General features: G+C 45.7%; 1 protein-coding gene across 1 annotated transcript in view; it reads left to right on the forward strand.

Moving 5' to 3' along the window:
• The first annotated feature begins 281 nt into the window (after positions 1-281).
• Positions 282-24171, forward strand: part of LOC138664042 (oocyte zinc finger protein XlCOF6-like) — a 29346-nt gene continuing 5456 nt past the window's right edge. Inside the window, exons 1-6 of the mRNA XM_069750454.1 lie at positions 282-338; positions 560-709; positions 839-1018; positions 1102-1225; positions 1308-1405; positions 1607-1697. Coding sequence (XP_069606555.1) covers positions 312-338; positions 560-709; positions 839-1018; positions 1102-1225; positions 1308-1405; positions 1607-1697 — 670 coding nt within the window. The 5' untranslated portion in view covers positions 282-311. The remainder of the gene's footprint in view (positions 339-559; positions 710-838; positions 1019-1101; positions 1226-1307; positions 1406-1606; positions 1698-24171) is intronic.

Consider the following 24171-nt stretch of genomic DNA (forward strand, 5'->3'; position numbering starts at 1 on the left):
CATGTACTACGGAGGACCGAGAATGAACTTCAATCCAATATTGCAGCCAGCATGCAGCCAGCGGGTAAGAAAAGGGTGAATCAAACACCCGAAAACCCTGCATCTATGGCTGAAAATTGTTCCCTCCAAATTCAGGTGAAAGAGTCCCTTTAATGGGGCCCTGAGGAAACCGAAGCACGTGACAGAAACGACATCATACCGGGAAGGAACCCATACAGTCTACCATATACTGAGGTACCGGATCATGTGACCCCTGACTCCTCCCCTCCTGTGACCTCATCACAGGTCCTGTGCGTACAGAACAGCCATATATGTGGTGTGCGGCTCTGCAGGTGGAGGTAGGTGCTGGAGATTCTCCATTACTGGGTGGGAGGCATTAACCCCCTCAGTGCTGAGCCTGTGATAAATCTCTGTATGTGACTATAATGGACTGTGTGTTATACCGGGGGCAGGACGGGGCCATGACTGGATGTAGTGATCATGTGACGCCGGTAACAGCTCCGCAGATTTCTTACATGGGATCTTTATGATGTTACATCGTCATCTTCTCCCCATTCAGGTCCCTACAATATCGGATCCTCTCAGTGGAGATCTTCTATATAAGAGAATTCTCCTGAGTGACCCTACAAGGATGGAGAGGGACAGGGACAAGATGGCGGAGAAGATATTACACCTCACCCTAGAGATTCTCTTCCGGCTTACTGGAGAGGTGAGAGATTCTGATGACGTCACATTACATCATTCTTATCTATGGGAATGACAGATTGACAGAACTGGAGAGGTGAGGACTCTGGAAATGTCTGTAATGAGGTTTATTAATGTGTCTCTCCATAACCAGGATTACACCGTAGTGAAGAAGACCTCTAGTGAGCGCTGTCATGACCCTGTGTCTGAGGGATGGGGAAGACCCCTGAGCCCAATCACTGGGCCTTCACCTCACCCCCTGATACATGAGGACATTTATTACCAGAGGATCCTAGAACTCACCTACAAGATGATGGAGCTGCTGACTGGAGAGGTGACACTGCTGGGAATGCTGGGACATTATACAGTAACGCTATGGAGGGATCGGGGGGATGACGGTATCATTGTATGTGTCAGGTTCCTATAAGGTGTCAGGATGTCACCGTCTATTTCTCCATGGAGGAGTGGGAGTATTTAGAAGGACACAAAGATCTGTACAAGGACATCGTGATGGAGGTTCCCCAGCTCCTCACATCACCAGGTAATAGACAGGACTATATACACACGGCTATAATTATCTTTATGTAAAGAATGAATTCAGTCCCTGTATGTGTTTCCTCCAGTTCTATCCAGTGAGAGGACAACACCAGAGCGATGTCCCCGTCCTCTTCTTCCACAGGACTGTAAACAAGAAGATCCCAATGTTCCTCAGGATCATCAGGTAGATGAAGAGAAGTTGTCATGATGAGATGTCCCCTATGATGTGTAGACAGCTGTGAAGGTCTTCTGCACACTCTTGATTTATCCACCAGTATTCTATATTTTACACTTGTGAAATGAGAACAGTGGAGATAGCAGGATTAGATCTGATCATAGATGTGACTTCTCCATCTGTCTGTGCCTTTTCCAATATTTCTTTCAGGGTAAAGATCTGACCCATATTAATACTGCAGAGACATATCTGAGAGCTGATGAGAGATATAAAGAGGACATTCCTACAGCTAACCACACAGGTGAGTTGTGACAATTAGTGATGAGCGAGCATGCTCTCCACTACTCTGTACTCGCCCGAGAATCTCAATGCTCAGCGGGAGCTCGGGTCCCCTCCCTGCATGTGTGAGCAGGTTGCGGGATGCAGAGAAAGGGTTAACGGGGGATTTAATTAACAGTGGATACTCCACGTAGGGAAAAAAGGGGTTAAACTTATTTGAGCAGTAAATGTTAACTAGGAATAAAACAGTTGCAGGCAATTAAAAGGGGAAGTTCAGTAACAATCAGTTCAGTAATATTGCACTTATCAGTCTGACGATGTCAGAATCTGGAATCCTGCATTCAAGTGGTGGCACCAAGGCTTTGGCGCATGAGGGGTCCTGTGTCATCCTGAGGAAGATGGCGTTCCGGTTCCTGATGGCGGCGGTGAATCCTGGTCGTCCTGGCGGAGGTCCTGGCAGCATCGATGAATCCTGGTCATCCTGACGGAGGGACCCTGGGTCCAGAAGACAGAGTAGAGGTGGAATCACAGTCTCTAACACTGCCAGAGTAGGATGTAACTCAGCAGATGCATGTGGGTGTATCAGGATACAGTTCACAGTGGGTCACCCGGCGTTCTCGTCTCAGCACGCGTGCGTCTTAAGTTCTGACAGGGGACTTTGTCACTCGCGGTCTCCAGTGTCAGCGTATATTTCGCTGGTCTTTGTCGGCAGTCTCTGGTTGAGGAGCTGAGGCCCTTTCGGCTTTGACCTGCTCTGTCTCGTTGCACACTGGTCAGAGCATAACACAACAAACAACCGTGCTCTCTAGATATACCCTATCAAGGGACCCTTAATGATCACTACCTATCAGTGGAGGTTGGCACCCTATACAAAATCGAGATTGGCGCCCCCACTCGACGTCGGCTGACCCTAAATCTCATATTGCTGCCCTAAATAGGTGTCACACTTGGGCTCACAGATACTCAACAGGAAATGATTGGATAGAGATAAAACTTCAGCCGATATTGCCTATTATTTTGCCAGGCACAAAAACTTAGTTATTGATAGGGTGAGAGACACAGACATACAAAGTGCAAAACAGTGCAAAATAAAGTGCTAATGTGAACATAAAATAACCTTGCTACACTGTTCCCTATTATGTCAATTCCTGCCTTGCTGTGGGGGTTGGCACCCTACTGTACAGCGGAAATGGCGCCCCCACTCCATGTCGGCTATCCCTTGGATTCCCTATGGGTAACTACAGGAATGGCAGGAAAAATATACCTTGTTGTCAAATTGATATGTCATGATATAGAAAACCAAGTTGCAAACAGACAGCAGGTATAGCATTAAATCCAAAACTACCTACCAATGTACACTAAAAGTATATCGACAGACATATGAATATGTAAATTATTCAAAGGATATCATGATGTACCTCAATGATTAATAATGCTTCAATTTTACATAAGATTAGAAGCCACATTAGTGATTATTTCTATGAGTGACATATAGTCAATCAGTATAATCTTAACAAATTCAACCACATTTGTCAGTGTACATAGGTATTAATAAGGTGTAACAGTGAGCAAGGAAAAATACTCATCATTCAGAAGATGTCATAGTACGCCTCAACGTGTTTCACCTTCACGGATCATCAGGAGGCCATGATGTATGGATGCGTCATGGAGTCATCCACTAACTCTCACTTATATAGATTTCAGTGCTGATTGAATAGGAAATCATAATTAGCGCCGCTAGAGGGATATCTAAACCAGTCCCAAACTTGTCTGCAGTACAGGTCCATCTTAAATCAGGACATTCAAAAAACGGATGTCAGTCTGCTGCTCATATAGCATTATCGTACTAGGCTGCACATGATGTATGAATGTTGTGTGTGCCATGTTACTGGGGCGCAACTAGCCTGATACCTGATGCCTTCATCCAATGTGGCGTTACCTCTAGTGTGCCGAACCATCTTAGAGAACCGGTCACAAACAACCCAGATAACAGACATCTTCTGGGAGACCGGAAGATCAGAAATAAAATCCATTGAAATATGCGTCCAGGGCCTCTCAGGGACTGGCAATGGCAAAATCAACCCACTAGCATGGGAACAACAAGGCTTGGCCCACGCACAAGTCCCACAGGACTGCACAAAAGAACGCACATCACGCGACAAAGAAGGCCACCAAAAGGACCTACCAACCAAGTCTCGTACCAAAAATGCCAGGATGACCAGCCAACACGGAACCGTGAACCTCAGAAATCACTCTACTAGTCCATCTCTCAGGAACAAACAGTTTCCCCACAGGACAGCGGTCAGGTTTGTCAGCCTGAAATTCCTGAAGAACCCGTCGTAAATCAGGGGAAATGGCAGAAAGGACCACCCCTTCTTTCAGAATACCGACCGGTTCTAAGACCTCAGGAGAATCAGGCAAAGAACTAGAGAGGGCATCAGCCTTAATATTCTTAGAACCCGGAAGGTACGAGACCACGAAATCAAAACGGGAAAAAAACAAGGACCATCGAGCCTGTCTAGGATTCAGCCGTTTGGCAGACTCGAGATAAATCAGATTCTTATGATCCGTCAAGACGACAATACGGTGCTTAGCTCCCTCAAGCCAATGTCGCCACTCCTCAAACGCCCACTTCATAGCCAACAACTCCCGATTGCCGACATCATAATTGCGTTCAGCAGGCGAAAACTTACGGGAAAAGAAGGCACACGGTTTCATTAAGGAACCAACAGGATCCCTCTGAGACAAAACGGCCCCTGCCCCAATCTCAGAAGCGTCAACCTCAACCTGAAACGGAAGAGAAACATCCGGTTGGCGCAACACCGGAGCAGAAGTAAATCGATGTTTAAGCTCCTGAAAGGCAGAGACAGCCGCAGAGGACCAATTCCCTGTTGTGAATTCTGTGGCAGAGCTCCCTCCTGTGGTCACAAGTGGTACTTCGGCTGGTTTTCTCTGTGAGCTTCCGTTGGTGGAGGAAAGTGGTACTGCGGCTTCTGAGTTTCCTTCCTCAGGTGATGTGGTGAAGTCGTTAGGTGCTGCTCTATTTAACTCCACCTAGTGCTTTGATCCTGGCCTCCAGTCAATGTTCTAGTATTGGACCTGTTTCCTCCTGGATCGTTCCTGTGGCCTGCTGCTCTGCATAGCTAAGTTCCTCTTTGCTATTTGTTTGCTGTTTTTTTCTGTCCAGCTTGTCAATTTGTTTTTTACTGCTTGCTGGAAGCTCTGGGACGCAGAGGGTGTACCTCCGTGCCGTTAGTTCGGTACGGAGGGTCTTTTTACCCCCTTTTGCGTGGTTTTTGTAGGGTTTTGTGTTGACCGCAAAGTTACCTTTCCTATCCTCGCTCTGTTCAGAAAGTTGGGCCTCACTTTGCTAAATCTATTTCATCTCTACGTTTGTCTTTTCATCTTAACTCACAGTCATTATATGTGGGGGCTGCCTTTTCCTTTGGGGTATTTCTCTGAGGCAAGGTAGGCTTATTTTCTATCTTCAGGCTAGCTAGTTTCTCAGGCCGTGCCGAGTTGCATAGGGAGCGTTAGGCGCAATCCACGGCTGCCTTTAGTGTGGTTGGAGAGGATTAGGGATTGCGGTCAACAGAGTTCCCACGTCTCAGAGCTTGTTCTTGTTTTTTGGGTTATTGCCAGGTCACTGTATGTGCGCTGACCTCTATGTCCATTGTGGTACTGAATTACCTTTCATAACAGTACTGGAGGACAGTAGTACTAATGATTCTCAATAGAGGGAAAAAAGAAGTTCTGAGACCATTTTTTTTTCTCTGCACTGTGTTTTGCCTTTTTTTTCCCCTAGACATTTGGGTGGTTCAGGACACAGGTGTAGCAATGGACATTAAAGGTCTGTCTTCATGTGTGGATCAGCTCACGGCAAGAGTACAAAGTATTCAAGACTTTGTGGTTCAGAATTCTATGTTAGAACCGAGAATTCCTATTCCTGATTTGTTTTTTTGGAGATAGAACTAAATTTCTGAGTTTCAAAAATAATTGTAAACTATTTCTGGCTTTGAAACCTCGCTCCTCTGGTGACCCAGTTCAACAGGTTAGGATCGTCATTTCTTTTTTGCGTGGCGACCCTCAGGACTGGGCATTTTTTCTTGCGTCAGGAGATCCTGCATTAAGTAATATCGATGCGTTTTTCCTGGCGCTTGGATTGCTGTACGATGAGCCTAATTCAGTGGATCAGGCAGAAAAAAATTTGCTGGCTCTTTGTCAGGGTCAGGATGAGATAGAGATTTATTGTCAGAAATTTAGAAAGTGGTCCGTTCTCACTCAATGGAATGAATCTGCGCTGGCAGCTATATTCAGAAAGGGTCTCTCTGAAGCCCTTAAGGATGTCGTGGTGGGATTTCCTATGCCTGCTGGTTTGAATGAGTCTATGTCTTTGGCCATTCAGATTGGTCGACGCCTGCGTGAGCGTAAATCTGTGCACCATTTGGCGGTATTACCTGAGATTAAACCTAAGTCTATGCAGTGCGATAGGACTATGACCAGAGTTGAACGGCAAGAACACAGACGTCTGAAGGGGCTGTGTTTCTACTGTGGTGATTCCACTCATGCTATCTCTGATTGTCCTAAGCGCACTAAGCGGTTCGCTAGGTCTGCCACCATTGGTACAGTACAGTCAAAATTTCTCCTGTCCGTTACCTTGATCTGCTCTTTGTCATCGTATTCTGTCATGGCGTTTGTGGATTCAGGCGCTGCCCTGAATTTGATAGACTTGGAATATGCTAAGCGTTGTGGGTTTTTCTTGGAGCCCTTGCAGTGTCCTATTCCACTGAGAGGAATTGATGCTACGCCTTTGGCCAAGAATAAGCCTCAATACTGGACCCAGCTGACCATGTGCATGGCTCCTGCACATCAGGAGGTTATTCGCTTTCTGGTGTTGCATAATCTGCATGATGTGGTCGTGTTGGGGTTGCCATGGCTACAAGCCCATAATCCAGTATTGGATTGGAAATCCATGTCGGTGTCCAGCTGGGGTTGTCAGGGGGTACATGGTGATGTTCCATTTCTGTCAATTTCGTCATCCACCCCTTCTGAGGTTCCAGAGTTCTTGTCTGATTACCGGGATGTATTTGATGAGCCCAAGTCCGATGCCCTACCTCCGCATAGGGATTGTGATTGTGCTATCAATTTGATTCCTGGTAGTAAATTCCCAAAAGGTCGACTGTTTAATTTATCCGTGCCTGAGCACACCGCTATGCGCAGTTATGTGAAGGAATCCCTGGAGAAGGGGCATATTCGCCCGTCATCGTCGCCATTAGGAGCAGGGTTCTTTTTTGTAGCCAAGAAGGATGGTTCGCTCAGACCTTGTATAGATTACCGCCTTCTTAATAAGATCACTGTTAAATTTCAGTACCCCTTGCCATTGTTATCTGATTTGTTTGCTCGGATTAAGGGGGCTAGTTGGTTCACCAAGATAAATCTTCGTGGTGCGTATAATCTGGTGCGAATCAGGCGAGGCGATGAATGGAAAACTGCATTTAATACGCCCGAGGGTCATTTTGAGTATCTAGTGATGCCATTCGGACTTGCCAATGCTCCTTCAGTGTTTCAGTCCTTTATGCATGACATCTTCCGAGAGTACCTGGATAAATTCCTGATTGTGTACTTGGATGACATTTTGATCTTCTCGGATGATTGGGAGTCTCATGTGAAGCAGGTCAGAACGGTTTTTCAGGTCCTGCGTGCTAATTCTTTGTTTGTGAAGGGATCAAAGTGTCTCTTTGGTGTGCAGAAGGTTTCATTTTTGGGGTTCATCTTTTCCCCTTCTACTATCGAGATGGATCCTGTTAAGGTCCAAGCCATCCATGATTGGACTCAGCCGACATCTCTGAAAAGTCTGCAAAAGTTCCTGGGCTTTGCTAATTTTTATCGTCGCTTCATCTGCAATTTTCCTAGTATTGCCAAACCATTGACCGATTTGACCAAGAATGGTGCTGATTTGGTCAATTGGTCTTCTGCTGCTGTGGAAGCTTTTCAAGAGTTGAAGCGTCGTTTTTCTTCTGCCCCGGTGTTGTGTCAACCAGATGTTTCTCTTCCGTTCCAGGTCGAGGTTGATGCTTCTGAGATTGGAGCAGGGGCTGTTTTGTCGCAGAGAGGTTCTGATTGCTCAGTGATGAAACCATGCGCTTTTTTTTCCAGGAAGTTTTCACCTGCTGAGCGAAATTATGATGTGGGCAACCGAGAGTTGCTGGCCATGAAGTGGGCATTCGAGGAGCGGCGTCATTGGCTTGAAGGAGCTAAGCATCGCGTGGTGGTATTGACTGATCATAAGAACTTGACTTATCTCGAGTCTGCTAAGCGTTTGAATCCTAGACAGGCTTGTTGGTCGCTGTTTTTTGCCCGTTTTGACTTTGTGATTTCGTACCTTCCGGGCTCTAAAAATGTGAAGGCGGATGCTCTGTCTAGGAGTTTTGTGCCCGACTCTCCGGGTTTATCTGAGCCGGCGGGTATCCTCAAGGAAGGAGTAATTGTGTCTGCCATCTCCCCTGATTTGCGGCGGGTGCTGCAAAAATTTCAGGCTAATAAACCTGATCGTTGTCCAGCGGAGAAACTGTTTGTCCCTGATAGGTGGACGAATAAAGTTATCTCTGAGGTTCATTGTTCGGTGTTGGCTGGTCATCCTGGAATCTTTGGTACCAAAGAGTTAGGGGCTAGATCCTTTTGGTGGCCATCTCTGTCGCGGGATGTGCGTACTTTTGTGCAGTCCTGTGGGATTTGTGCTCGGGCTAAACCCTGCTGTTCTCGTGCCAGTGGGTTGCTTTTGCCCTTGCCGGTCCCGAAGAGGCCTTGGACACATATCTCTATGGATTTTATTTCAGATCTTCCCGTTTCTCAAAAGATGTCAGTCATTTGGGTGGTCTGTGATCGCTTTTCTAAGATGGTCCATCTGGTACCCTTGTCTAAATTGCCTTCCTCCTCTGATTTGGTGCCATTGTTCTTCCAGCATGTGGTTCGTTTGCATGGCATTCCAGAGAATATCGTTTCTGACAGAGGTTCCCAGTTTGTTTCGAGGTTTTGGCGAGCCTTTTGTGGTAGGATGGGCATTGACTTGTCTTTTTCCTCGGCTTTCCATCCTCAGACTAATGGCCAAACCGAACGAACCAATCAGACCTTGGAAACCTATCTGAGATGCTTTGTTTCTGCCGATCAGGATGACTGGGTGTCCTTTTTGCCTTTGGCTGAGTTCGCCCTTAATAATCGGGCCAGCTCGGCTACCTTGGTTTCGCCATTTTTCTGCAATTCTGGGTTCCATCCTTGTTTCTCTTCAGGACAGGTTGAGTCTTCGGACTGTCCTGGTGTGGATACTGTGGTGGACAGGTTGCAGCAGATTTGGACTCATGTAGTGGATAATTTGACCTTGTCCCAGGAGAAGGCTCAACGTTTCGCTAATCGCAGACGCCGTGTGGGTCCCCGACTTCGTGTTGGGGATCTGGTTTGGTTATCTTCTCGTCATATTCCTATGAAGGTTTCCTCTCCTAAGTTTAAACCTCGTTTTATTGGTCCGTATAGGATTTCTGAGGTTCTTAATCCTGTGTCTTTTCGTCTGACCCTTCCAGATTCTTTTTCCATACATAATGTATTCCATAGGTCATTGTTGCGGAGATACGTGGCACCTATGGTTCCATCTGTTGACCCTCCTGCCCCGGTTTTGGTGGAGGGGGAATTGGAGTATATTGTGGAGAAGATTTTGGATTCTCGTGTTTCAAGACGGAAACTCCAGTATCTGTTTAAATGGAAGGGTTATGCTCAGGAAGATAATTCCTGGGTTTTTGCCTCTGATGTCCATGCTCCCGATCTTGTTCGTGCCTTTCATGTGGCTCATCCTGGTCGGCCTGGGGGCTCTGGTGAGGGTTCGGTGACCCCTCCTCAATGGGGGGGTACTGTTGTGAATTCTGTGGCAGAGCTCCCTCCTGTGGTCACAAGTGGTACTTCGGCTGATTCTCTCTGGGAGCTTCCGTTTGTGGAGGAAGGTGGTACTGCGGCTTCTGAGTTTCCTCCCTCAGGTGATCTGGTGAGGTCGTTAGGTGCTTCTCTCCACCTAATGCTTTGATCCATGCTTCCTGTCAATGTTCCAGTGTTGGACTTGTTTTTCCCTGGATCATTCCTGTGGCCTGCTGCTCTGCATAGCTAAGTTCTTCTTTGCTATTTGTTTGCTATTTTTTCTGTCCAGCTTGTCTAATTGTTTTGCTGGAAGCTCTGGGACGCAAAGGGTGTACCTCCGTGCCGTTAGTTCGGTACGGAGGGTCTTTTTGCCCCCTTTGCGTGGTTTTCTTTAGGGTTTTGTGTAGACCGCAAAGTTATCTTTCCTATCCTCGCTCTGTTAAGAAAGTCGGGCATCACTTTGCTGAATCTATTTCATCCCTACGTTTGTCTTTTCATCTTAACTCACAGTCATTATATGTGGGGGGCTGCCTTTTCCTTTGGGGTATTTCTCTGAGGCAAGGTAGGCTTATTTTCTATCTTCAGGCTAGTTAGTTTCTCAGGCTGTGCCGAGTTGCATAGGCAGAGTTAGGCGCAATCCACGGCTGCCTCTAGTGTTGTTTGGAGAGGATTAGGGATTGCGGTCTGCAGAGTTCCCACGTCTCAGAGCTCGTTCTATTTTTTTGGGTTATTGTCAGATCACTGTATGTGCTCTGACCGCTATGTCCATTGTGATACTGAATTGCCTATCACAACACTTCTCGTCATATTCCTATGAAGGTTTCCTCTCCTAAGTTTAAACCTCGTTTTATTGGTCCGTATAGGATTTCTGAGGTTCTTAATCCTGTGTCTTTTCGTCTGACCCTTCCAGATTGTTTTTCCATACATAACGCATTCCATAGGTCATTGTTGCGGAGATACATGGCACCTATGGTTCCATCTGTTGATCCTCCTGCACCGGTTTTGGTGGAGGGGGTGTTGGAGTATATTGTGGAGAAGATTTTGGATTCTCGTGTTTCAAGGCGGAAACTCCAGTATCTGGTTAAGTGGAAGGGTTATGCTCAGGAAGATAATTCCTGAGTCTTTGCCTCTGATGTCCATGCTCCCGATCTTGTTCGTGCCTTTCATATGGCTCATCCTGGTCGTCCTGGGAGCTCTGGTGAGGGTTCGGTGACCCCTCCTCAATGGGGGGTACTGTTGTGAATTCTGTGGCAGAGCTCCCTCCTGTGGTCACAAGTGGTACTTCGGCTGGTTCTCTCTGTGAGCTTCCGTTGGTGGAGGAAAGTGGTACTGCGGCTTCTGAGTTTCCTTCCTCAGGTGATGTGGTGAAGTCGTTAGGTGCTGCTCTATTTAACTCCACCTAGTGCTTTGATCCTGGCCTCCAGTCAATGTTCTAGTATTGGACCTGTTTCCTCCTGGATCGTTCCTGTGGCCTGCTGCTCTGCATAGCTAAGTTCCTCTTTGCTATTTGTTTGCTGTTTTTTTCTGTCCAGCTTGTCAATTTGTTTTTTACTGCTTGCTGGAAGCTCTGGGACGCAGAGGGTGTACCTCCGTGCCGTTAGTTCGGTACGGAGGGTCTTTTTGCCCCCTTTTGCGTGGTTTTTGTAGGGTTTTGTGTTGACCGCAAAGTTACCTTTCCTATCCTCGCTCTGTTCAGAAAGTTGGGCCTCACTTTGCTAAATCTATTTCATCTCTACGTTTGTCTTTTCATCTTAACTCACAGTCATTATATGTGGGGGCTGCCGTTTCCTTTGGGGTATTTCTCTGAGGCAACTTAGGCTTATTTTCTATCTTCAGGCTAGCTAGTTTCTCAGGCCGTGCCGAGTTGCATAGGGAGCGTTAGGCGCAATCCACGGGTGCCTTTAGTGTGGTTGGAGAGGATTAGGGATTGCGGTCAACAGAGTTCCCACGTCTCAGAGCTTGTTCTTGTTTTTTGGGTTATTGCCAGGTCACTGTATGTGCGCTGACCTCTATGTCCATTGTGGTACTGAATTACCTTTCATAACAATTCCCCACATCAGCGCCTTTCTTCGTCAAATCGGTCAAGGGTTTAACCACGCTGGAAAAATTAGCAATGAAACGGCGATAAAATTTGCAAAATCTAAAAATTTCTGAAGGCTCTTCACGGATGTGGGCTGAATCCAATCTTGAATGGCCTGAACCTTAACTGGATCCATCTCTATAGACGAGGGAGAAAAAGTAAAGCCCAAAAAAGAAACCTTCTGCACCCCAAAGAGATACTTAGACCCTTTCACAAACAAAGCATTGTCACGAAGGATCTGAAATACCATCCTGACCTGTTGCACATGAGACTCTCAATCATCGGAAAAAATCAAAATATCGTCCAAATATACAATCAAGAATTTATCAAGATAAGTCCGGAAGATATCATGCATGAAGGACTGAAAAACAGATGGAGCATTAGAGAGTCCGAATGGCATCACAAGGTATTCAAAATGGCCTTCGGGCATGTTAAACGCAGTTTTCCATTCATCACCCTGCTTAATACGAACAAGATTATATGCCCCCCGAAGGTCAATCTTTGTAAACCAACTAGCTCCCTTAATCCTAGCAAACAAATCGGAAAGCAAAGGTAAAGGGTATTGAAACTTGACCGTGATCTTATTCAAGAGGCGATAATCAATACAGGGTCTCAGGGAACCATCTTTTTTAGCAACAAAAAAGAACCCCGCTCCCAACGGTGAAGAAGATGGTCGAATATGCCCTTTCTCCAAAGACTCCTTAATATAGCTCCGCATGGCGGTATGTTCAGGCACAATCGCAGTCCCTGTGCGGTGGAAGGAAAGTGGACTTGGGCTCATTGAATACATCCTGAAAATCAGACAAAAACTCTGGAATTTCAGAAGAGGAAGAAGAGGAGATTGACATCAAAGGAACATCATTATGAACCCCCTGACAACCCTAACTAGTCACAGACATGGACTTCCAATCCAACACAGGATTATGTACCTGCAACCACGGAAAACCCAGCACGATAGCATCATGCAAATTATGCAACAGCAGAAATCGACAATCTTCCTGATGGGCTGGCGCCATGCGCATGGTCACCTGTGTCCAAAACTGGGGCTTATTTTTAGCCAAGGGTGTAGCATCAATGCCCCTTAAAGGAATAGGGTTCTGCAAAGGCTGCAAGGGAAAACCACAACGCCTAGCAAACTCAAAGTCCATTAAGTTCAAGGCGGCGCCTGAATCCACAAACGCCATGACAGAAAATGATGACAATGAGCAGATCAAGGACACAGATAACAAAAATGTAGGTTGTACAGTACTGATGGTAATTGAACTGGCGATCCTCTTTGTCCGCTTAGGGAAGACAGAAATGACATGAGAAGCGTCGCCACAATAATAACACAACCTATTCTGACGTCTGAAACCTTGTCTTTCCATTCTAGACAGAATCCTATCACACTGCATTGGCTCAGGAATTTGCTCTGAGGATAACGCCACAGCGCGCACAGTTCTGCGCTCCCGCAAGCGCCGGTCAATCTGAATGGCCAGAGACCTAGAATCACTCAGACCGGAAGGCGTGGGAAACCCCACCATAACATCTTTAACGGATTCAGAAAGACCCTTTCTGAAAATTGCTGCCAAAGCATCATAATTCCATTTAGTCAACACCAACCATTTTCTGAATTTCTGACAATACAATTCTGCCGCCTCTTGACCCTGAGACAGGGCCAACAAGGTCTTCTCAGCTTGATCCACAGAATTAGGTTCATCATATAACAATCCCAAAGCCTGAAAAAGGAGTCTACATCAAGCAAAGCCGGATTCCCAGATTCCAGGGAAAATGCCCAATCCTGTGGGTCGCCACGCAGCAGGGAGATGACGATTTTAACCTGCTGAATGGAATCACCGGAGGATCGAGGTCTCAAAGCAAAAAACAGTTTACAGTTGTTTTTAAAACTCAAAAATTTGCACCTGTCACCAAAAAAACAAATCAGGAGAAGGAATCTTCGGTTCTAAAACAGGAGTCTGAACAATATAATCAGAAATACCCTGTACCCTAGCAGCAAGCTGGTCTACACGAGAAGCTAATTCCTGAACATTCATGCTAGCACAAGGCTCTTCAGCCACCCAGAGATAAAGAGGGAGGAGAAGACAAAGTAGACTGAAGAAAAAAAAATGGTTTAAGACCTTTCTTCCCTTCTTCTGAGATGCATTTAACTCATTTTTGGCCAGTTGTACTGTTATGATCAGGTGACCTTGGAGCAGCATGAAAACTTTCACTGGAGTAGGTGGTAACTATACTGACCGCAAACCCTGATCTTAACACCGCAACTAGAAGTAGGCGTGGGGTGTGCCTAACAAAACCTAGACACCTCGACACAGCCGGAGGACTAAATACCCCTATAGATGGAAATAGGAATTCTACCTTGCCTCAGAGCAGAACCCCAAAGAATAGACAGCCCCCCACAAATAATGACTGTGAGTAGTAGAGGAAAAGACACACGCAGGCAGGAAACAGGATTTAGCAATTGAGGCCACAATAGCTAAATAGGAAAGGATAGGACAGGATACTAAGCGGTCAGTATTAAAAATCCCTCCAAAAATATCCACAGCAGAAAATACAAAAAACTCCACCATCTAACTAAAGATGTGGAGCGTATATCTGCAACTCCAGAGAATCCAACAAGACTGAGAAAACACTGACACAGTCTAAGCTGGACAAGAGAAAAACAAATGAATAGCACAGAATATAAGCACACTGCTTGTGTGCCACAGAAAAAGAAACAGACACTTATCTTTGCTGAATTGGCAGCTAAGCAGGAGAAGCCAGAAAGTGATCCAACACTTCCAAAGAAACATTGACAACTGGCAAGGACTAATGAATCCTGCACACCTAAATATCCCAGTCAGAACTGCAATCAGCAGATACACCTGGCCAGGACTGCGACTCAGAGACAACTGCATTCCCACCTACAACCACTGGGGGGCACCCAAAAGCAGAATTCACAACAGCTTACAGCAGTACGCATGACCGGAAACGATCAGCGCTCCCTGGATATGTAACTGTGCATGTCCTAGTTCTTAGTTGCTATGCAACAACCAGGCCACATAATGGAACTGCGCTGATAGCAGAGCGCATAGTCGGAACAGATCGGTACTCACTGAAGATGAAACTGCGCATGTCCAGCTCTGTTGTTGCTACGCAACCTAAAAATGCACGGCACAGGCAGCTATCCTAACACGGATAGATGGTAAATAAGGTAATACATGCGTCGCAATCACACATAGTGTAATATAGTTACCACCTCATTACTGCATAATAGGGACAAAATATTCACCTAGTGCACATTAATCATAGATGTCCATAGATAGTGTCCACAAATGCCCCCATTTAACAGCTATAGCATTAAAATTACATAGACCACTGCAGGGATGATTATACTAGCTACATTGATGCTCAAAATACAGATGTGGCTAGATTATAAAATATATATCATATAGACCACATGATCAAACCCGTACTAGCAAGATATAATCAATGCTAGCATACATGGTAGATGGGACCAAAGTTTCATTATAGTGATACCGCCTAACAAGATATACGTAAATATGAGAGAAAGTGAATAATGCGATAGTAAGTAGTTATAGATAAACATACAAAAAAGAAGTTGATAAATAATGATATTCACAATAAATACTGTGTACCCTGTCTAACCAGGGTCACTATTGGTGGCAAAGCAAGCATAAAATAGCAATATTCAGGTAACCTCACACACCACCTCCTCACCTCGCCCCCTATCTGTCGGAGTCCCGCAAGGTTCAGTTCTAGGACCCCTGCTCTTCTCCATTTACACCTTTGGCCTGGGACAGCTCATAGAATCTCACGGCTTTCAGTATCATCTCTATGCTGATGACACACAGATCTACATCTCTGGACCAGATATTACCACCCTACTAACCAGAATCCCTCAATGTCTGTCTGCTATTTCATCCTTCTTCTCCACTAGATTTCTAAAACTTAACATGGACAAAACAGAATTCATCATCTTTCCCCCCCATCTCACACGACCTCCCCAACGAACCTATCCATTACAGTAAACGGCTGCCCACTCTCCCCAGTCCCACAAGCTGTCTTGGGGTAATCCTTGACACTGATCTCTCTTTTAAACCACATATCCAAACCCTTTCCACTTCCTGCCGCCTCCAACTCAAAAATATTTCACGGATCCGCACATTCCTAAACCAAGAATCTGCAAAGACCCTAGTCCATGCCCTCATCATCTCCCGCCTTGACTACTGTAACCTCCTGCTCTGTGGCCTCCCCCCTAACACTCTTGCACCCCTCCAATCTATTCTAATTCTCTCCCCTCTGTCAATCCCTGCACTGGAACCGATCTGTTCCGACTATGCGCTCTGTTATCAGTGCAGTTCAATTATGCGGCCTGGTTGTTGCATAGCAACTAAGAACCGGGACATGCGCAGTTACATATCCAGGGAGCGCTGATCGTTTCCGGTCATGCGTACTGCTGTAAGCGCAGTGATGTGCGCTCCTGCTGGAACGCACGCCGGTAATAATTCCGGTGGAGCGGCACACTAGAGGTAACGCCACATTGGATGAAGGCATCAGGTATCAGGCTAGTTGCGCCCCAGTAACATGGCGCACAGAACATTCATACATCATGTGCAGCCTAGTACCATAATGCTATATGAGCAGCAGACTGACATCCATTTTTTGAATGTCCTGATTTAAGATGGACCTGTACTGCAGACAAGTTTGGGACTGGTTTAGATATTACTCTAGCGGCGCTAATTGTGATTTCCTATTCAATCAGCACTGAAATCTATATAAGTGAGAGTTAGTGGATAACTCCATGACGCATCCATACATCATGGCCTCCTGATGATCCGTGAAGGTGAAACGCGTTGAGGCGTACTATGACATCTTCTGAATGACGAGTATTTTTCCTTGCTCACTGTTACACCTTATTAATACCTATGTACACTGACAGACAAATGTGGTTGAATTTGTTAAGATTATACTGATTGACTATTTGTCACTCATAGAAATAATCACTAATGTGGCTTCTAATCTTATGTAAAATTGAAGCATTATTAATCATTGAGGTACATCATGATATCCTTTGAATAATTTACATATTCTTATGTCTGTCGATATACTTTTGGTGTACATTGGTAGGTAGTTTTGGATTTAATGCTATACCTGCTGTCTGTTTGCAACTTGGTTTTCTATATCATGACATATCAATTTGACAACAAGGTATATTTTTCCTGCCATTCCTGTAGCTACCCATAGGGAATCCAATGGATAGCCGACGTGGAGTGGGGGCGCCATTTCCGCTGTACAGTAGGGTGCCAACCCCCACAGCAAGGCAGGAATTGACATAATAGGGAACAGTGTAGCAAGGTTATTTTATGTTCACGTTAGCACTTTATTTTGCACCGTTTTGCACTTTGTATGTCTGTGTCTCTCACCCTATCAATAACTAAGTTTTTGTGCCTGGCAAAATAATTGGCAATATCGGCTTAAGTTTTATCTCTATCCAATCATTTCCTGTTGAGTATCTGTGAGCCCAAGTGTGACACCTATTAAGGGCAGCAATAGGAGATTTAGGGTCAGCCGACGTCGAGTGGGGGCACCAATCTCGATTTTGTATAGGGTGCCACTGATAGGTAGTGATCATTAAGGGTCCCTTGATAGGGTATATCTAGAGAGCATGATTGTTTGTTGTGTTATGCTTGTGGTTGTGTTTATGGTTTAATAATATGTAATAAAGGTATTGTTTTTATATAGATTCAAGGATTATAGGTTATTTGATTACACTTAAATTCCATTGACCTATAGGTATTATAGTATTTGGTTTTGACACTGGTCAGAGCCCTGACTAAGTCCTCCTGTGCGCTACACGTTCCCACTAAGTCTGGCCTGCTTCTCTCACACTGCAGCTCCTTTTGTATAGCTGCTGAGTGCAAAAGTCAGTCCGGAGTTTTAAGCTTTTCCCCGTGCAACTTGAGTGACAGCCACAACAGTTCCGGATCCATAACGGAAAAGGTACGCCTGGTCAGGTTCTTCTCCTTACACATGTTTGGCGCTCTTTAGAGAGCCAGTGAACATGCAGTGATTGTCTGCCACACACTGTAATGCCGCAGCCATGTTGGTTGTTTCATTACAGTAATTGGCTGGCCACACAGCATCATCAGGTCTATATCAGACCTGCACCACCGTGCTCGTCACAGTCTACTCCGCAATCAGGCAGTGTAGGGAGAGGTGCTTTTGAGCTAGAGAGAGATTTGCTTGTTTCTTAGTTAGTGTAGTTATACCACAATATATTATACACATATCCATCTCAACTAATAGTCCTTCTGAGGACTAATCCAGCTGCATAGATATCAGTGCTAGGCAGGCAGGCAGTGTATGTGGCAGACTGCAGTGCATATAGCAAGAGGGTCAATTCCAGTTCTGTCTGCTGCTGCTGCTGCTGCTTTTACAGATATTTCTAGACATAGTCCCAGGTATCAGGGGCCAGGGATAATTTTTTGGGGATCTTAATCCTGATTATTTGCTTAAAAAGCAATCCAGAGAACACCGTCTTTCTGGTCCATTTGCTTGTTGGTACTGCAAAATACAGCCAGATCCTTTCCATATTACAGCACCAAAAATCCATCTATTTCAAACTGTGGTTTGTCCGTCACACGGATCACATATAAGTGCGCTCAAAATTCTGCCATTTCTGGCCTCCATTTAAATTTTGTTGCAGTGTGTTAGCGAAGTTATTGACACCAGTTTGCTGATAAAAACAGGCCAGCTATTTTAAAACTGTGGTTTTCCATCATACTGATAACATATAAGTTCGTTATAAATTCAGCCATTTGTAGTGAACGTGGAAAATATTATCCTCCATTAATAAAGGGCAAGGTGCGTGTCAAGGGACGGTGAACTGCACTTGATGCTGATGGTGCATGCAGAAGCTTAGGCTATGGGTGAGCTGAAATTGTGCCACAACAAACACCCACATCTTCTCACCCGACCTTCCTGTCCCAATTTCTAGGGGACCGCAACACATCACTGTTGAACCCAGAGCAGTGTCAAAAGGTTGTTGGTTAGATAGCGGATAATGCTTCCAGTCACTTTGCCACCACCACCACCACCCTGTCTTTCACACGGTCAAATCTCAGTAGCCGTGAGTCTGGACCGCATATTCCTCACCCTGATCCACCTTCCTTCCACCATGCCGAGTGCCGGGAGACAACTGATCCCAAACTTGGACACCTAGAAGAGCTGTTCACTTTTCCATTTATAGATTCGGGCCTCTTGCCCAGTCCACTTTAAGCAGGGAAAGAGAAGATCGCATGTAGCGATGCCCAAATATTTGAGCAGCCATGGTCACACGAAGGTTACGGTGGGAAAGTGTCACAAGGTGGATGATGATGAGACACAATTGCCAGAAAAAAGTATGATTGTGGAATAAAGTTTTTTCAAATATTTCACCTGGACTGGATGCTGTTCCATATTTTACTTTACAATTGCCTGAAAGTCAGGAGGAGGACCAGGGTGCAGAAGTGGAAGACGAGGTAGTGGATGATATAGTAATGGACCCAACCTGGCAGGAGGACATGCAGAGCAAGGACAGCAGCACACAGGGAGGGAGGCGTAGCTCTCCAACAGGCAGGAAGAAGCAGTGTGGTGTCTGCAGACAGAAGGCGGGCAACCGTTCCCCATGACACCAACACGACGGAAGTTGCCAGTACAACTGTTAGGTCTTCCCGAGTCTGGTTGTTTTTTAAAGACTCTGCCAATAACCCCAAGAAGGCCATTTGCATCACCTGCCATCAGCAGGGGTAGCAAAACGACCAGCCTGACCACCACCAGCATGATGAGGCACATGGCAGCAAAGCGCCCTACTTTGTGAGTCGCACCCCAGGGTTCAGGAAGTGTCTGCGGGTCACACCACTGTTTCTTCCGCTGTTGTGCATGCAAGCCAATCACATGTCCATTGTGCATGCGAAGATGTCTCCTGCCTTGCACCTGTCGTTGCACACACTCAACTAGCACCATCAGCAAGCACGTTCACATCCTTGTCCCAGCGCAGCGTTTAGTTCTCCTTACCCCAGTCCTTGGAACACAAGTGCAAATATGCAGCCAAATCCCCCACAGGCCACACTACTAAATTCCCACATTCGCAACTGCTTGCGCTCAAAATATTGCCTTTTAGGCTCATGGAGACGGAAGATTGCTGCAACCTGATAGCAGCAGCTGTTCCTCGGTACTCGGTCCCCAGCTGCCACTATTTCTCCCATTGTGCCATCCCCACATTACACAAGCACGTGTCCCACAACATTAGCCATGCCCTCAACAATGCAGGTACTGCCACCTAACCATGGACACGTGGACATATGCTTGTTGGCAGGTACGGTACATTTTGGTTAACATGGTGGAAGCCGGGATCCAGTCGGACCTTGGGCTGGAACACGTCCTCCCGACGCCAAGGATTGCGGGCCCTAGGTCAATAAGGGTTGCCCCCACAATTCTACAGCTCCTGCACCTCCTCCTCCTCCTTTTCAGCCTCCATCTCAGAAATTACCACATCAGTTACAAGCTGGAAGCACTGCAGCACTTCCTCAACCAAGCGGCAACAGGATGTGCTGAAGCTAAAATGCTTAGATGACAAACCGCACAATGCTGAAGAGTTGTGGACAGCTCTGAAAGAGCAGGCAGATCTGTGGCTGACACCGCTGAACCTATAACCAGTCATGGTCGGGTGTGACATTGGCTGGAACCTGGTGGTGGTTCTGAGGCATGGCGAGCTCACACACGTACCACGCATGTCCCATGTGCTTAACCTCATGATTCAGCGGTTTCTCAAAACCTACCCGGAGCCGCCGGATCTGCTTGTCAAAGTACAACACCTGTGCCCATTTTAGAAAGTTAGCCACAGCTTCCGCCTCCCTTGCCGTGCTTCAGCAGCGTTTGCAGCTTCCAGCTCACCGACTGGTGTGTGATGTCTCCATACGTTGGAACTCTACACTGCAGATGTTGGGAAGGATTTGTGAGCAAAGAGGGAAGTTGTTGACTACCAGCATCAACAAGACTGTCGGTATTCAGTTCAGACTCCACACATAAGACCTCAGGAGTGGACATGGATATCAGACATATGTACCATCCTCCAAAACTTTGAGGACTCCACCAAGATGGTGAGCGGCGATGACGTGATAATTAGCATCACCATCCCGCTTCTCTGTGTTCTGAAACACTCTGCTCACAATCAACGAGAATGCATTGCAGGCAGAGCACAATGAGATGAAGCAAGGAACCATACAGGGTGATTACACACAGCCCTGCCTCATCTCATCCCAATGTGGATTAGGTGATAATGAGGAGGAGGAAGAACAGGAGCTAGTTTCATGCATTATAGATGGTACTACCTGCACATCTGTCGTGTTGTCTGTTGAGCCTGGATGGCCTGACGACAAGGAGGAGAACATGGTCAGTCGTCCACTTGGTGAGGACACAAAAATCTTGCCTCTTAGCAGTCTGGCATGCATGGCTGAGTTTATGTTATGCTGCCTTTCCCGTGACCCTCGCGTTCTCAAAATTTTAGGTGACAGTCATTACTGGTTGGTGACACTTTTAGACCCACACTACAAGGAGAACTTTCTGTCTCTAATTCCTGAGGTGGACAGGTCTACTAAGATAGGGCAGTACCAGAAGGCCCTTGTTGCAGAATTATTAAAAAAATTCCCATCTAAAAACGCTGGCGGCAGAGGTCACAGTTCGTTGGACAACCAAGGAGTACAGGCGAGAGAGACACAACTCCAATCCAGCAGAGGCAGTGGAACACTGGCAAAGTTCTGGGAGAGTTTTCTCAGACCTTCCCATTGCACAGGCCCTGAGGCGTGGTGTACTCTCACAAGGAGTGCAAAGTTTGGGAAGATGCTGAGGGATCTTGCTGATTGTACCAACATCCTCCGTGATTCCTCTGTGCCTTATAATTATTGGGTATCCAAGCTGGAAATGTGGCATGAACTGGCTCTCTATGCCTTGGAGGTCCTGGCCTGCCCTGCCGCTAGCGTTTTGTCAGAGCGGGTTTTTAGTGCCGCTGGTGGAATTATAACTGATAAGCGCATCCGCCTGTCAACTGAAAATGCTGACAGGCTGACTCTTATAAAAATGAGCAAGGCCTGGATTGAGCCAGACTTCTCAACACCACCGAATGATAGCAGCGTAGCATAAACTCAAATACAGTGTCTTTTTATGGGAGGTCTATTCCCATGCACCTCTTCACACCCACACATGGGTATACGCTTCCTGATTTTGGCTATTTGCTGTTGTCCATCTCATCATCATCCCCCACCACCATATCACTAGGGTGACCGTGGTCTGTAATGCAACACCCACATAATTTTTTAAAACGAGAGCTCTCAAACTGCATTCCTCAAGAACCGCAAACAGGTCATATTTTCCGGATTTCCTTGTATTGCACAGGTGATAATTTAATCACCTGCACAGATAATGATTCCAGCACCTTGTGCAATGCTAAGGAATTCTTGAAGACACGCATGGTTTGCGGCCCTCGAGGAATACAGCTTGAGACCCCTGTTTTAAAGGGTGTTTATGATGCCCGTAAACAAAATTGTTACACAGTAACAAATACTGTTGTTTACCCCCAGGGGTAAATATTTGTCAGCCCATACACTTAGTGCATGGGAATTACAAGTATAGGAGACCCGCTCCTTTCTAATGGGAACATTTTTTTAAGAGGTCCTCCTCCATGTCTCTTTTAAGGGGTATTGGAGTGCCTCCAAATTTATGTCAGCCCTTCCTTGCATTCACTGCATAGGTAAACACTATGGGAGACCCATTTCCTAATAATGGGAACATTGTTTTCAGGAGGCCCTCTGACCTCTACGTCTCATCCAAGGGGCATTGGAGTTCCTCCAAATTTTTGGCAGCCGTTGCTTCATTGCATGGGCAAACACTATGGGAGACCCAGGTCCTAATAATGGGAACATTTTTTTCATGAGGCCCTCCTCTACGTCTCTTCCAAGAGGTATTGGAGTAGGTCCAAATTTTTGGCAGCCATTGCATTCACTGCATAGGCAAGCAGTATGGGACACCCTCTTCCAAATAATGGGAACATTGTTTTCAGGAGGCCCTTCTGTATGTCTCTTCAAAGGAGTATTGAGGTGCGTCCAATTTTGGGCAGCCCTGCCACTCACTGCATATGCAATAACAGTATAGGAGACCCACTGTTTAATAATAGGAACAACAAAGCATAGCCAGCTGATTGCTCTCTAAGAATAGTGAGGGCCGACTGCTGGCCCTTTTAGAATAGTAAAGGCAGCCTGATAGTCCCATATAAATAGGCTTTCTGACTTTCAGAGTCCCTCCTTCATAAATGAAACAGGATGTTTCTGATTATGTGTCACACACCACATTGCCAGATAAGCTTGTAAAATGTTAAAATACATTCACTGGGAAATGTCATTTGTATTAGTTGAAAGCAATGCTAAAGTTCAAAAACGCATAAAAAATGCTACGTGTGAACATATACTAAAAGAGCATTTTTGGTTATTTATTTTGCCTTATATACAAACCATTACCCTGGAAAGGATGTTCCTTAACATATTTCCCAGGAAAATCCGTTTTGGTTTCATTTTTGTATGTTTTATTTTGCGTCTGTAAAAGTGGCCTAACACTGACAACATTATTCACAGCAGTGACCTGGGAGTCAGGCCGGCTTCACACTCAGCGTATGAAAATACGGTCCGTATATTACGGCCGTAATACGCTGAAAAGTCCCGAAAATAGTGGTCCGTAGCTCCTCCGTAGGCAGGGTGTTTCAGCGTTTTTTGCGCATGGCATCCTCCGTATGTAATCCGTATGGCAGCCGTAATGCGTGTTTTTATCGCAGGCTTGCAAAACCGACATACGGCTCTACAAGGGATCCATGTGTTAAAAAAAAAAACAAACATATATACTGTCTCTCTCTCTCTCTCTCTCTCTCTCTCTCTCTCTCTCTCTCTCTCTCTCTCTCTCTCTCTCTCTCTCTCTCTCTCTCTCTCTCTCTATATATATATATATATATATATATATATATATATATATACATATATATATATATATATATATATATATATATATATATATATATATATTTATATATGTCAGGGAGACACATATATGTATATATATTATTACTTCATACAGCGCGAGATAGCAGAAAGCCGGTAATTCAATTACCGACTTTTGCTATCTCCTTCCTAAACCCGACATGATATGAGACATGGTTTACATACAGTAAACCATCTCATATCCCCATTTTTTTTGCATATTCCACACTACTAATGTCAGTAGTGTGTATATGCAAAATTTGGCCATTCTAGCTAGTAAAATAAGGGGTTAAATGGCGGAAAAAATTGGCGTGGGCTCCCGCACAATTTTCTCCACCAGAGTAGTAAAGCCAGTGACTGAGGGCAGATATTAATAGCCTGGAGAGGGTCCATGGTTATTGGCCCCCCTTGCTAAAAACATCTGCCCCCAGCCACCCCAGAAAAGGCAAATCTGGAAG

The sequence above is a fragment of the Ranitomeya imitator genome, chromosome 2 (genome assembly GCF_032444005.1).
Source record: "Ranitomeya imitator isolate aRanImi1 chromosome 2, aRanImi1.pri, whole genome shotgun sequence".
Classification (NCBI taxonomy): domain Eukaryota; kingdom Metazoa; phylum Chordata; class Amphibia; order Anura; family Dendrobatidae; genus Ranitomeya; species Ranitomeya imitator.